This window comes from Podarcis liolepis (assembly GCF_965112155.1).
Source record: "Podarcis liolepis genome assembly, chromosome: 9".
Lineage (NCBI taxonomy): Eukaryota > Metazoa > Chordata > Lepidosauria > Squamata > Lacertidae > Podarcis > Podarcis liolepis.
This window is the reverse complement of record NC_139564.1, coordinates 72785743-72801111: the sequence shown is the minus strand read 5'-3', so window position 1 is coordinate 72801111 and position 15369 is coordinate 72785743. Positions and strand designations below refer to the sequence as shown.

Genomic DNA, 15369 nt, shown 5'->3' with positions numbered 1-15369 from the left:
AACCAGCGAGAGGAGGAGCCGGAAGAGCCGCTGAAAGGCAGTGACGGGGCTGAGGCGACGGTCTAGGCTTCCGGAGGTGTCGTAGTCTGTGGTGTGCTGCGCTGCTCTCGGAGTCGCAGAGACCCGCAGGGGATGCGAGAGGGAGAGTGGATGGCCTAGTTATCATGGGGGACGGGGCTAGGACCGTAGTCTCAGGAGTTAGTAGGGAAGCTTTTAATGTTTGATGTATTACAGTATTTTAATATTTTTTTGGAAGCCGCCCAGAGTGGCTGGGGAAGCCCAGCCAGATGGGCGGGGTATAAATAAATTATTATTATTATTATTATTATTATTATTATTATTATTATTATTATTATTATTATTATTATTATTATTATAGTTAGCTTTCTGATTAAACGCACTTTTCTGCCACCACAAATCCCTGCAGATAGAAAAATAGCGCATCAAGGGAGTGGCTCTAACTAGGGTTGCCATATCTCAAAAAATTGATTCCTGTTCCCTTTTTAAAAAATGTATTTTTATTAAAGATTTTCTTGATTTACAAAAGTATGTGCAATGTCTCTCTCTCGTGTTTTTTTCCAACTTAACACTTTAAAAAAACAAAAAAACAAATCGGTTTCATTTGTTGAAGTAATATTCCTGTTGACCTTTTTTAAGGAAACCACCACAATTGTTGAGCTTTTTTTTGGGAATCCTACCCCAAAAACAATGATTTTGAGCTTCTTGAACGGTTTGCGCTTTTTTTCATGGCACTGCCATACATCCAAGTTTTCCCTGACATTTTTGCTAGTTTGGCAACAATCGCCTGACACAATTTTTTACACCCCAAAACAAGGACATGTCAGGAATTTTCCTGGCATACGGCAAGCGGACAAACCTCTCTGGGCAAGGAATGAGTCTCTGTGCCCCACGGAACATGGAACTGTTGTGATGGGAAGACAAGGCTCTCCTTTGTTCCCTCTCATGTGCAAAAGCACACTTATCTTGCTCCCAAGTCAAATTTGACATGTGGATGCTCATGTCTGGCTCAGTTGTAAAGGAGATCAGGAGCCACCATAGCCTCCAGGCAGATGAATAGCTGTTCCAACAGGCCACTGACACACCTGGAGTGAATGGCAGGGACATTGTCTGGCGGCTGCAAGCGCTTCTTCTCAGGGGCCCTCTTGCACATTCCAGGAATATCAGTGTTTTGATACAATAGACTAAAGCAGAACTGTCTGACGTGTGGCCCTCTTGTTGGGACTGCAGCTCCCATCAGTCCCAAGCATCATGGCCAACAGATGATGATGGGAGTTGAAATCCAGCACCAGGAGGGTCACAGGTTAAACACCCCTTGCATACAAAGTAATGTTGTAGTGGGCTCAACCTAGCAGTTCAAAAGCATGCCAGTGCAAGTAGATAAATAGGTACCGCTGTGGCGGGTAGGTAAACGGCGTTTCCGTATGCTCTGGCACTTGTCACAGTCCTCTGTGTGCCAGTAGCAGTTTAGTCATGCTGGCCACATGACCCGGAAAACTGTCTGTGGACAAACGCAGGCTCCCTCGGCCTGAAAGCAAGATGAGCGCCGCAACCCCAGAGTCGCCTTTGACTGGATTTAACTGTCCAGGGTCCTTTACTTTTTATCTTACAATGATCATATAAGAAGTCTTACTATATGATTCTGCAATTTACTATTCACGTGAAGAGGGGAGGAAGCCTTGCTATCAGACCAATAGAAATCTTAAGGGTTAACTGTATTTCTTGCAGATTCATATTTTTTTCTTGTGAGTGTGTGTGTGTGTATATATATTATGATATATATAAAATCCAATATTATATTTTATGTATTTCTTGCTTACCAGTTATCACTCAGATAATATAAGTAGTATAATAAGAATTATTGTTCTATATTTTAATTTGTCATGTAAGTGTAATATATTGTATTTGTTTATGTCTGCTTCTGTACTTTTTATTTTATTGTTTCTATACATTTGTTTTGTAACTCATGTATATTTGTTTATGTGAAAATTAATCAAGATTTTCTATTTAAAAAAGAAATATTAAGGGTTTACCAGCTGCACTCAATTCTCTCCAATTTTAAACATGCTCCATTGATTTCAATTTGATCTAAGCTCAATGAACTTAGTCTGGATCCTTATTTAGTACCTCCAACTTACAGGACTCCACTAAAAATTGATCAAATACCTTCAAGCATTTCTGCCATCTCAAGAGCTAAAAACTTGCATTGCTGTAGTAGTACTATATTTATCAAGAATTATGAAATTTTTAATGGTTTTCTCACTGGATGTTGTTTTATCTGGTTCTCGCCATTGTGTCTGATTGGAGGAAGGGCCAGATATATAAATCAAACAGAAGCTGTCCTTAGCAAGCAAGTTTTTGTGTAGCAGTGCACACATAGTATCTGCACAAGGAACAGGAAGTCAAGCTCCTGGCCCCATCAGTTTCATGAACTCATATGGTGTTTTGAAACAAAAACATGTAATGATAACCTCCTTCAATGTCCTTTATAGGGATCCACACACAAGCAATAAAAATTTGAATGTCATTGCCACCAATAAATGAAGTTTGAGAATCCCATTGTCAGGTTGTGAAATTGAGGATTAAGTTCTGTACCCCATGTTTATTCACTTTTATTATGGGAAATAAGATTTTCTTTTCTAGTATATAATAACACAGGCTACAAAGAACACGCAGTTCAAACCAGTTCCCCTTTATTAGGTCCAGCTTCACAACACATACTCCAGGACTCAATAAAAGGAAGGCGTAATTTCAAATAAGTAATATTTTAACGTCTGATTCCAGGCAATTGTTGTACAATCAAATAGCATTAACAATAACCCCACAGGAAGCTCATCTGGAAGAGAACAAATATCATGGATTAGTTCATACATTTCTACACCCTTTTCAAGCTCTTTCTGCCTCCCCACCACCACCAGAAAGCTTCTGAAAGAGAAAAAATGGATAGTTGGGGGAACATAATCTGATCTGTGTACCAAGCAGCTGCAGATTAACAGCTTGCTGCCCAGTGGTGTAAAAAGGCCATTTTTCTACCACAGCCTTGTGACATCTGTGTCTTCCTCATATCTCAAAATATATATATGATGCAGTCTAAAGAATTACAAACACGGCACGCGCACACACCATATATCCCAGCAGCCCTTCAAAAAAATTCTTTCAACATTTGCTTAACATTTTTGACCTATATTCTTTCTATTTTAGCAGGTATCTGGCAAACTGGGCTGATTTTGCTTAGTTCTCTCTACTGCTTTGGGTTGCATCCAGCGCTACTGTTCCATTAGCACTGCAGACTTCTGCCTGTACAACACACCACCACCCCCTCTCACTGCAACCTCAGAATCTTCTCCAAAGGGTTGGATAACCCCTACAGAGCAGGTGTGGATGGCACACAGGGAGAGGAGAGCAACAGCCTGTTTCACAAGTGGGACTCCGTGCACACAGTACTGGACACAAGCCTTTGTGTCTTAATCTGTATTTGTAAAATAATTGTGTTTTGATTTGCTGCCGTTCTTAATCTGCTCTTATGTTATCTTATTGTACAATGGCTATCTTGTTCCTATTTCTTTTATTCAAGACTGTACTGTTCTTAGTCACTCTGGTCATTTTTATAAAAAAGGGGGGAAGTACATTTTGTGGTGTATGAAATAAATTAATAAATAAATAAAATTGATAAGTCGGCCCTAGAATACAGGCTTTACCCCCCCACACACACAAGTACACAAGAATTACCGTATTTTTCGCCCCATAGGGCACACCGGCCCATAGGGCGCACCTAGTTTTTTTGGGGGGAAATTATTTCCCCCCCAGCCCGAGCTTCCCCCGACCCCAGCCCCCAGAACAGGCTGCTCTCCGCAGGCCTTGGGAGCAGGCTTGGGATAGAGGCAGCTCTCCGCAAGCCATGGGAGCCCGGCAGGAACCCCCGCGGGCTCCCAAGGCTTACGGATAGCTTCCTGAAGCCTGGAGAGCGAGAGGGGTAGGTGCGCACCAGGCTTCAGCGAAAGCCTGCATTCGCCCCATAGGACGCACACACATTTCCCCTTCATTTTTGGAGGGGAAAAAGTGCGTCCTATGGGGTGAAAAATACGGTACATTCTGGGTCCCCACACATATAAGTGAAATTGCATAAAGTGGGGAGCACCCCACTTTAATAAGGACGGTGTGTGTGGAGAAGAAACTCAGCCTGGAAATCTCTTGGGGCTGCTGTCTCAAGCCTGCTTGCCTGCCTGCAAGGAGCTAGTATGTGTAGCTGCGGCCACTGGCCACACGAGAGCAAGGACCAAGAAGGGCACCCAGCAGAACTGTTGCCAGGATGGGGGCGTGGATGTGCTTCCTGCCCTATGTCATTGATTGACTGAAGGCCACCTTCTGTTGCTTGGGCAGGGAGGCATGGGAACCAGTAAAACACTTCCAACTGCATACAGAGCTGCAGCTCTTCATTCAAAGTCTGTAGGATTCTAGTGTTTACACAGAACACACAGCATATGGTGCCCAAGCAGTAGATTGTGGATATGTGGCTGCAAATGAGGATCCCAATTCACTATAACCAATGCAACATTAGAGTAACAGCTCAGATTCTTCTCACTGGAAAAGCCTTTCTCCCTGCAAAGGCCACTTGCCCCAGATGAATACTTATGAGAACACATTTTATTGCTAAAGTCAATTCAGGTTTGTGCAGGCTTGCTATTAAATGCTGTTTATTTTCTCCTCCCTGGTGCCACTACACCTAGCAGGGGCTCTGCTGCTTTTTTCTGTACATTAAATGAGTGACAGCTTAAAGCTAGCAGAGCATTGCATGTATTGCCACTAAACATCCAACTTCCATAGCACTGTCCTATTTAAGGGTGACGTGTTTGCATAGTCTCCAGTGCTGCTCCATTAACAGAACAGCAGTTGCTAAGCTTAGGCTGAGTGCTTGACCCCCACTGTAAGTTCAGCACATATGACAGCAGGAGAAACACTCCTGGTTGCCAGGAGTGAAGTTATTTGATGCAGACAACTAAGCAAGCACCAATATTATATGGCTGTATTTGAGTCAGATTCAGAAATAAGGAGCCTGACACTGATGAATGAGAAGTGTTCACTGTACTTTTCTCCAGTCTTTTTTAATCACTTAAGTATAAGAACTACATTTCAAGTACATCAAGAATGGCCCACCAGAAAAGGGGGTGGGGCTAGGTGAATGCAGAGAATTTGCAAGTCTTTTTTCTGCCTTTCCTCAGGCAAACCTAGAAAACAAAGCCTTGGTGTTCTACTCAAGATAGCTCAAACTATATCTGGCGTGCAGGGCAATTGCAACTTGCACAAGGGTTGTTCCCGGGGGTTGCGCATAAAAGCAAAATCACACAAAGTCAGAACAACCCCTGGAACTGCTCCCACCTCTTGAGAGCTTGCAAGATCTCAGATGGCCCCATGAGATCTCCTGGGAACCCTCAAGCAACTGTCCAGGAGCCTGGTAAAGAAGATGGATGATTAAAAAGCTGTTTCCGCAAAGGACTGAAGATTTGTTCTCTTACCAATAATGTTTACACTTTGTCCAGGCCAAGTTCCTCTGGAGTTGAGATTCCCAACTCATTCAACGTTGGTCTAAGTTCCTGGATAACATATGGGTATATTTCCTTGTGAGGCCCTGCTTTGTCCTAATTGAAAGAACACAAAATGAATTTAAACTTAACAAAACCAAGACAGAGTCATATCCAAGGCCAATAGGGTTAATTCTTCAATAGTCTTAAGGTTGTTTTTTTTTAAACACACACACACACACACACACACACACACACGAGAAAAGCATTTCACCAAGAGTTAAGCAACAATTTAATGCTTCAAAATCCAGCTTTTAGAGGTGAAAGTGGCCATAAGGTAAAGGTAAAGTGACCCCTGACCTTTTAGGACATTCGCGGACAACTCTGGGGTTGCGGCGCTCATCTCGCTTTTCTGGCCATGCAAGGGAGCCGGCGTTTGTCCGCAGACAGCTTCCGGGTCATGTGGCCAGCATGACTAAGCTGCTTCCGGTGAAACCAGAGCAGTGCACGGAAACGCCATTTACCTTCCCGCCGGAGCAATACCTATTTATCTACTTGCACTTTGACGTGCTTTTGAACTGCTAGGTTGGCAGGAGCAGGGACTGAGCAATGGGAGCTCACCCAGTTGTGGGGGATTCAAACCACCAACCTTCTGACTGGCAAGCCCTGATTGGCTCTGTGATTTAGACGCTATATGAGGCTACAAATCTATACTCTCCTGAAAGCAAATCCCACTGAACACAGTGGAGCTTTCTTTTGAGTTTACATGCATAGGCTTCCATTATAAGTAGCCTGGTAAACTTTTGTGGGGAAATGGGCAAAAGCAAGGCAGGGGCACATGTATTTTGTACAGAAAGTTCCACTCTCAGTTGCACATATCCTGTCAAAAAGATCAAAGTTAACAGGGTTAGAAGGTCCTATGTCACAGGCTGTGGAGAGCCAATGACCATTAAAGTAGACAATGCTGGCTAGAAAGATCTGTTAGGCTCTCAAGGCTAGTCAAACAAATCTCTACACAGAGTGCAAAGGCTCTTTATGGATCACCAGCAAGCCGGAACTCCACAATATACACACTATAAACACAGAGGCAAATGGAGAAGCAGGGTGTTGGCTGCTCAGACACAAGTGTCTTTCACTGACCTTTACAACTTCTAAGATACGGACTGCGCTAGCAAAGTCATTTAGTCGTCGGCATGCCCTCAAAGCAGCATCAATGATTTTTGGTTCTGGAACCAGGTCATAACCAACCAGTGTGTTCATACCTGTGGGAACGAACAAGAATGAGAATATTCTGTTGTTCTTACAAGTTCAGGAGTGTCACACAGGCGCCATTTCTCTTCCTAACATTTCTGATTATATCTAAATATGCCAGAACATATTATTAATACCAAATTTCCTGCAAGCGACTTCTGATATTTGATATTGCCACAGTATACAAAATTTGTACAGCTAACATGAAACGTTGCTTACATTCCACATACAAAATCTGAGCTCAAATCTGTAATTTGCCATTTCAGTGCAAAAACTTCAATTTTTTTTTTTTTTTTTTTTGCATCCCACCCAACAACAGACCCCAATTCCCACAACAAAGCTCCATTTATTGTGGACTTTAAACTTGAAAAGTTAAACACAACTTCAAGATTCTGAATGTTTGTGGCTTTTTATGCTCCCTGCTTATACTTCGGGGAGTTTTCTAAAAGGTTACTTTAATAAATACTTTAATAGACGATCAATTGCTGTTCAGCCTCTGTAGCAGAGTCACCCAGTAAAAAGTGCCATTTTGTCTTGACAACCATCAGCACAATAAAAACTGTACACTTCCTCTTACCTTAAATAGAATATTGCAAGGCATTCAACAGTGAAAGGGATTTTATCAGTTTAGTGCTCATTCAGAGCCCTAATATCATTGTCCTCTTATGTATAGCCGAAGTCAGACTTATCTCTCTTTCCCTACCAAAAGATATGCCTTGAAAAAGGTGAGGCATGGCTGAAACATCAAGGGACTGACAGAAACACTGAATCCGTTTCGATTTTAGCAAGTTATGATAAATGACCGTTTTTTACTACTCATACAGCTATTAAAATACCAGAGGTACAATCTTAAAAGCAGAGGTTGGGTGGCCATCTGTCACGTATGTTTTAGCTGAGATCCCTGCACTGCAGAGGGTTGGACTAGATGACCCTCAGGGTCTCTTCCAACTCTACAATTCTATGCTCTGGAACAGTTCCGTTAAGGTTGGTGAAATGTTGGGCAGGGACTGAAGAAAAATGGATTGACTGCTCCATGCAAGCTGCCACAACCAGCTTGCAGAAATGCCTCCACAGCTGCAGCTGCAGCAGCAAAGGAGGGTTTCTCAAGCTCTTCAATACTACTCTCCCTCAGCCTTACCTTTCCTTAGCTCCCAGGCATCGATATCCGGTTTATTAAAGTACGTCACCCAGCGAGCATCAAACTCTTCATCTGACTCATGTGACCCATGAGAATAGCAGCGCACAGGCAATACAGCTGTGACAAAAAAAGGAAGTGGGAAGAAGAGGAAGATATTAAAGAGCTCAAGGTAAAGCTGCAATACAGCAGGTACACATAGGAAGTCAGTGTACACTTGAAATCCCAGGAATGCAGCTCTCTGCTTTGGTCAGCAGCAACCATCCCCACATCACTTCCAGACTGTAGCTGCCAGAGTTTCTACTGAAGAACTATGCCATCACCCCCTCCCTCCCCAGTAAAGAGAAACATGCACTGAAACAGCCCTAAATTACACCACTTTAAAAGGTTCACCCAGCTGTGCACAAGGGTTGCTGTATGAATTTTGCCATTTCCTGCCAGAAGAGAGAGAGTGGGGCAGGAGGCAGCAGGCAGCAGGTAGAAAAACTACAGCAGAGTATTGATTTGCATTGCTGGAGCAACATATCTTCAGCATTCATGGCAAGTTAAGTCACCTAAAAAAAATCTAATTACCATCCCATCAGAATAAGCTTTCCAGCAATCCAATTGCTATTTTGTAAATTATCATAACTTTGTAATGCACACATTACAGGTATCCCTCCCAGCTTTAGATTATTATTATTATTGCTAGCAAGTCACCTTTGGGCTTATTTACATAGTTGAGATAGCTAGTCTGGTGCTTTCAGGGGAAAACACGAAGTCCCTGAATGCTTAAGAATGTATGCCAGAAGAATAGTTAATAATAGTGATAATAATTAAAATCACACTTCAATACTATCTAAAACAAGTCAGTGTTCTGAACTGTACAGTATACAGAAGAACAAAACCTTGCCTTCAAGTTTATAACCTGGGAAAAATACAGACACACAAGAGAAAGGGAAGATAATGGAGAAGATTAAAAGCTCACTTAAATAGAACAGGCTTGAAAAAATAGACACGTCTAGAGTCACTTCATAAGGAGTGTGTGTATGTGTGTGTCATATAAGTACCTGGAGGCAGCAAGCTCCAAAGTTCAATTATCTCTGGCAAAGATTTGAAGCAGATATAATCTAAGGGTTCTAAAGTCTGCCACCAGAGTAGCAGTTCATATTCTACTTAACACATCCTGCAGGATCACTGTCAGTGTTAGAAATTAGCCAGCGGCATTTTGCTACTGGCGTGGGTCAAATTGCGACTATGCGGAGATATCTGGACACCTTGTTGGCAACCACAGTCTAAAAACCTCTCCCTTAGTCCATAGTTAAAACCATTTCCATAGTGTATGTTTCTCCTTCTTGCATACTGGGACAAGTGCACTGTTGTAAGAGCAAGTAAAGCAATGTAGTTACAATAATAGAATATTAGAATAGTATTGGAAGGGACCCAGAGAGTTATCTAGTCCAACCTCCCCCCCCCCGGCAAATAGACATTCTGTTGTGGCGACCATAACCTAGTTTTAAGCTGCTGCATAAATAATATTTAATTCGAAAATTCACTTCGTTTAGTCCAATTCAGCAGTACAATGAACTCAAACAAGAGTAAAAAAAACTGCTTTCATTGTGGACATTGTCTTGCTGTTGCACAATCCACAGAAGAAACTAGACGGGCTTTTAAAATGCCAGGTGTTAAAACTACCCAGAGAAATGAGATGCTGGCATTTCAGCTGAAAATTATCCATTTCACTCTTGATTTTTCTATTCTTCAGTTAATAAGCCTCCATCTCAGAACAGCTGCTCTAAAGTAAAACATGCTTTGTTGCAATGTTGGTGGTCAAAGACAATTTTCAGTACCGTCAGTATTTCAACGTCCTCAGATTTTGTGGTAAATCGTATCTGTTAAATGAATGCAAAATTTGCTGGAGTCTTTAGCATCAATGGTATTCTTAGTTTCCAGTACCTTCACCTGCCATCTTGGGGGATAAGTACAAGACACAAAGGCCGTACAACACTTGTTAAGTATCTAGGAGCCTTCACCTAGAATAGACACCAATTTGACGACTGCATCAACACTGTTCTCCAATGCACTGCCTCAATGTCAGTGAAGTTTTATTGAGCCAATTTCCCTGCTGGGAATTAATTTAGATACTACTTTCACAACCAAGCTATTGTATAGAGCCAACTCGCATGTAAATTGGGACCACACTGACTTGAAAAGAGACTGGTTTGGAACAAGTCAACAAAGCCATGCATAAGTGAGTTCATAAGGCAGAGTATTTTTTCCAGATGTCCCTATCTTAGGTCTATTTGACCCACTTACTAAATACCCATCTTGATTGGCTTGCACACAGATTATTCAGCGATTAGCCTATGTCAGTCTATACTGAGCAGTCATTCTGACTTGTTTCTGGGGTTGATATACAACAATAAATATTAATCCTGATATGCTTGTGCTGTGTTCATACGCCTTCCCATTCATCCCAGTTTTCAATGCATTGCCCTGTCACATTCCAAACTGCAAAAAAACCCCCACCCTTCTTTTTAACATGGATTTGTTGCATCAGGGCAATAACTCCACTTTAATTGTGCTAACCTAAAGTTCCAGTATGTGCCTGAATCCCTCCTTCAAAATACTGTCTGGAAGCACCCTTAAGCAGATCATGGCCCTAACTGCCCTTCTTAAATGGGAATGGGATACAGACAGGTTATCACATAGCTCCCCCTACCCTTCTTTCAAGGAACTCAGGGTAGCATTCAAACAGGATCATCTACTCCAAGGGTCAGAAAACTTTTTCAGCAGGGGGCCGGTCCACTGTCCCTCAGACCTTGTGGGGGGCCGGACTATATTTTGGGGGATGGAAAATGAACGAATTCCTATGCCCCACAATTAACCCAGAGATGCATTTTTAATAAAAGGACACATTCTACTCATGTAAAAACACACTGATTCCCAGACCGTCCGCAGGCCGGATTTAGAAAGCAACTGGGACGGATTCAGCCCCCGGGCCTTAGTTTGCCTACCCATGATCCACTCCTTCGCATCCTCACAGTGAACCTGTGAGGCAGGGAAGCTGGGGAGAGATTGGTGGGCTCAAGGTCACCCAGTAAACTGTTCATTTCTTTGGACAAGCTAAGAACACGTACGGCTCTGACTGTTTTCAAGCCTGGACTGATAGCATATCAGCATATGAGCCCATTTTCAGGTAGGAGGGGAGCCTTAAAGGATGTGCACCTAGAAGAGTTTGGTCCTTAAGAGAAGCAACCTATTCCATGAAATGGAAGCGGAGTCACTGGCAAAAAGTGAAACCAGGAAGAGCAGAAACTGAGGGAATGCCCTGCAGATCAGAACCAAAGGGAGCACAAAGCAGCCATGCCCATCTTGAAGAGAGGGGAAACTCTCTTTTCTTAGGAATACTCCAAAGCATATTATCCCGCCTGAGATCTTCTTCCGTATCTGATCCCCTTCCTCCTTCAAAATCATTTCCTCCTTGCATTTACACCTTTCCTCCCGACAACCCTGCGAGGCAGGCTAGGCTGACCCCCAAGGTCACGCCCAGAGAGCTTCATCCACGGCCGAGCTCGGGATTTGAACCCGGGCCCCTCCGTCACCTTCCTCCCGAGGGGAGCTCAGGAGCCGAGGCAAGGGGGCGGCTGAGGAAGAGCAGGCGGGCCCGCGACCTTCCTCGTCGCCGCCGCTTCCCGCGCCAAGGTCACCCGGCTCCCTCCCCCCCCCTGCCCCCCCCCGGCAGGGTCGCGACGAGGCCGAGCAGCGGGCGCAGCGGGCGCCCTGAGCGTCCCTCGGGGGGAGAGGGGGGGAGGTCAGCAGGGGATCCTCCAGAACCGGGCCGAGCGCGAGCGGCGGCGCCTTGAGGAGGCCCATCGGCTCCCCGCGGGCGGGCGGGCGAGCGGGGTCACGGCAAGGACACGGCCAGGCCTCGAGCGCCGCGGCGCCGGCGCAGCAGCCGGGAGCGTAGGAGGAGGGGCGCCTCACCTGCGGGGGCCGCGCGGGGGACGAGGCCGCGGAGGACGGGCGCGGCGCAGCGGCGGCTGAGGAGGAGCTGAGCGGCTGCCAACATGGCTGAGGGGACACAGAAGCGGCGGCCGTGAGGCGACGCGCGGGAGGGAAGGGGCGGGCGGGTGGCAGGCGGTGGGGCGGCTGGGCGGGCGGGGGTGGCGGCCGGCGCGGCGGCGGCGGCTTCTGCGGCGGCTTCTGCTCCTGGCCGGCCTCCTGGCTTCCTTCCTCCGACGGCCACGCGCCGCTGCTGCTCCGCTGGCGAGACGCTCCGAGGGCAAAGGCGGGCGGGGCCGAGGCTACGGCGGCGCAGGGCGGACTAACCTCCTCGCGCCCTCGCGAAGGACGGCGCCGGCGCGGGAGGAAGAGAGGAGAGCCGGGGCTGCGCACGCGCAGTCGGGGAGAGGGCGCCGCGGGCTCCTCCTCCGAGGGGCGGAGTCGGCGGGGAGCTCCTCTGGCGGAGAGATCCTGGCGGGACCCCCGCGCTATAGGATGCCCTGCGGACGGCGCAGCGCATGGACTTGCAGGGCGCATCTGCCTGTATATTTAAGACACCTTCGCACGCACCCCAAGATCCCTGGGAACTGTAGTTTCCACCTCGAGGTTCTTCAGCGCCCTCGATCAGCTCAGTGGCGTAGCGTGGGGGGTGCAGGGGGGGCCGGCCGCACCGGGCGCAACATCTGGGGGTTAGGGTTAGGGGGCGCAAATCCACGGGTTAGGGGGCGCAAATCCACTGATTAGGGGCACAAATTACTTGCCTTGCCCCGGGTGCTGACAACCCACGCTACGCCACTGGATCAGCTACAGTTCCCGGGAGCTTGGGGGGGTGTAGTGGGGGGGGGTGATTCCCGGGCACAGCGCAAGACGCGGGATCCCCTGCCCCGAGGCGCTCGCAATCTTTCCTTGCGCCGCCGCTGTTGTTCTTGCTGCTTAGCAGTGGGGGGGCTGTTTTCTGCGGATCTGCATCTACTCGGGAACGCGGCCCGTTGCTTTCGGTGCAGGTGCGTCAGGCGGAAGCCCCAAGGCGGCGATGGGGCACCAGTGGCCCCCCTAAGGTGCTGCTGGATACCACCCCCCACCCTTCAGCCGCTGGCCACGCTGGCTGGTGCTGACGGGAACCGGAGTCCCACAGCACCGGGGCTTTGCTCTGGCAGAGCTTCGCCCCTGCGCTTATTTCAAGCAGGAGCGCTTTGCTCTTCGTTGTGGAAGCGCGACGCCCGCAGTGAGCAGAGCTGCGCTCCGAAGGATCAGGGCAGAAAGCCAAGGGCTTTGCCAGCAACATGAGTTTGTGCTGCAGGGTTCCGATGGGCAGAACAGCAGCACAGAATCCTAGAACTGTAGAGTTGGAAGGGATCCCGAGGGTCATCTAGGCTACCCCCCTCAATGCAGGAATTACATCTAGGAGGGCTAGCTTGCCCCTGTGGCCGTGGATGCAGCGTGAATGGCCCTGGTGCCGCAATTTGTGGGTGCCTGGCCCCTTCATGGGGAATTTTGTGGGTGCTCAGGGCCCCAGGAAACCGGCACCTATAATTACAGCTGAAGCATCCCTGGCACATCCAAACTCCGCTCAAAAACCTCCAGTAAAGGAAAAGTTTCACAGTGAGCCTACAACCCACCATGCTTAAAAGGGGAACAGTCTTGCCACGCGTACAGGGAGCTGTTTTGTACCAGGCCAATAGTTTGGCTGTCCTCATTTTGCACACTCCGGCTGACAGCATCTCCAGAGACTTTCCCATCACCTGCTACCTGCAATCCTTTCAACTGGATGTGCTGGGGACCAAACTTGGGATCTGCACCCCTCAAAGTATGGTATTTGGGACTTGGCCACTGAGCTGTTATGGCCTACAAACTGTTCCTCAGGTGCCACCTGCTGGATTCTGCAGGACTTTTCAGGAGGTTTTGTGAAAGATAACTCTCTTCACTTCACCTGTAGAGGCACACTCCATTGTCTCTTGAGAGAGGCGGATGCCAACCAACTCCCTCCCACACTCACACTGCTGCATTGTGCAAGGTCTAACTGTCTTCTTTCCACCCAGCACCTCTGTTGCAGGCAAATGACGTCTCCCTGTGACTCAAACCACAAGAGTGGGCTGTTTGGAAAACATGGTCTCTCCACCGCTCTCACACACAACATGGTGCAAGCTTTCAGATTAGTGTGTGCTGTGTGACTTGCGGTTGTGCTAGTGTCACAAGTGCCAATTGTACTGTGTCTGTGGCCTTGCTATGTGGAATGTCACTTTTTATGGCATATTTGGGTTTGGGCCTTGGAAGGTGCTTAACAGTGCCAACCTTGCTGCTTACTACATTTCTAATAATCAGGATTTCGTGGGCTGCCTGTATTTTAAAAATCAGCTTTCTGGGTGATTTTTAAGCACCTTAACTATATTAGGATGTGCACAATGCCCTCCCCTTTGGGAAAGATGTAAACATTCCCCAGAATCAGAATTTTTCTTGATTATGGTACAGTGGTACCTCGGGTTAAGTACTTAATTCGTTCTGGAGGTCTGTTCTTAACCTGAAACTGTTCTTAACCTGAAGCACCACTTTAGCTAATGGGGCCTCCTGCTGCCGCCGCGCCGCAGGAGCACGATTTCTGTTCTCATCCTGAAGCAAAGTTCTTAACCTGAAGTACTATTTCTGGGTTAGAGGAGTCTGTAACCTGAAGCGTATGTAACCTGAAGTGTATGTAAACTGAGGTACCACTGTATCTGGAATTTGGTGTATTTCAACTCCCCCCCCCCTTTTTTTTTAGATTACAAATTGTGCTCCGTCTTCAGGGAGATTCCACTGCTGCTGCTTCCCTACAGATAATGCTATCTTGAATTATGCATATAAGAAAGTTCAGTCTTCTTCAGGATCACATGGAATTGTCCCCAAAATTCTGATTCATGCAAACATGATGCCTGAGCGTTTTCATTGTGTCCAAGAGGTCACATGGCTTTAAAACTAAATAGTGACATGACAGGCATAAGTTCATCAGACTGAGCTTTCCCAATCACTGCCTTTGTATGCTACAAAAAGCTTCAGCTGATGAAATTTGCTTGTTAAAGGCAAAAAAAAACTTTGCAAGAAAATGTTCTTTTTGGCAATCCTTATATAGTTTGCTTAATCTCTACAGCTCAGACATTGCAACAATTTAATGAGTAAAAAACCCTAAGGACCTTGTGCAGCAAGGACCTAGAGGCTATTTTAAGATGCCTTTTATATTTGGTCACACTTTTAACAAACTCTCCCTGCCTTTTCCCACCCTCTAAGGCAGGAAATTATTGATCTGCAGCCAACATAGTGATGGGCTTGACTTCTCCAGAGCCCTGCTGCTTTCATAGCTTGAAATTGCCTGGATCTAAAATCAATTAATAATAATTCAAAACATTTTGCAAAATATTAAATTGAAAGAGGATGGCACTGGTTTCTTTTTATACACACAAAAACACCCTTCAGAGGAAGGCATGAGATATG

The 15369-nt window shown here is 46.3% G+C and overlaps 1 protein-coding gene across 1 annotated transcript; it reads right to left on the bottom strand.

Moving 5' to 3' along the window:
• Positions 1-2691: 2691 nt before the first annotated feature.
• On the bottom strand, positions 2692-12288 carry COX5A (cytochrome c oxidase subunit 5A). Its single transcript, XM_083460248.1, has 5 exons — positions 11890-12288; positions 7927-8043; positions 6678-6799; positions 5532-5654; positions 2692-2854 (listed from the first exon to the last, which is right to left on the bottom strand). Exons 1-4 carry the CDS (start codon positions 11972-11974, stop codon positions 5541-5543), a joined length of 438 nt encoding a protein of 145 aa, XP_083316374.1. The 5' UTR covers positions 11975-12288; the 3' UTR covers positions 2692-2854; positions 5532-5540.
• Between the last annotated feature and the right edge of the window lie 3081 nt (positions 12289-15369).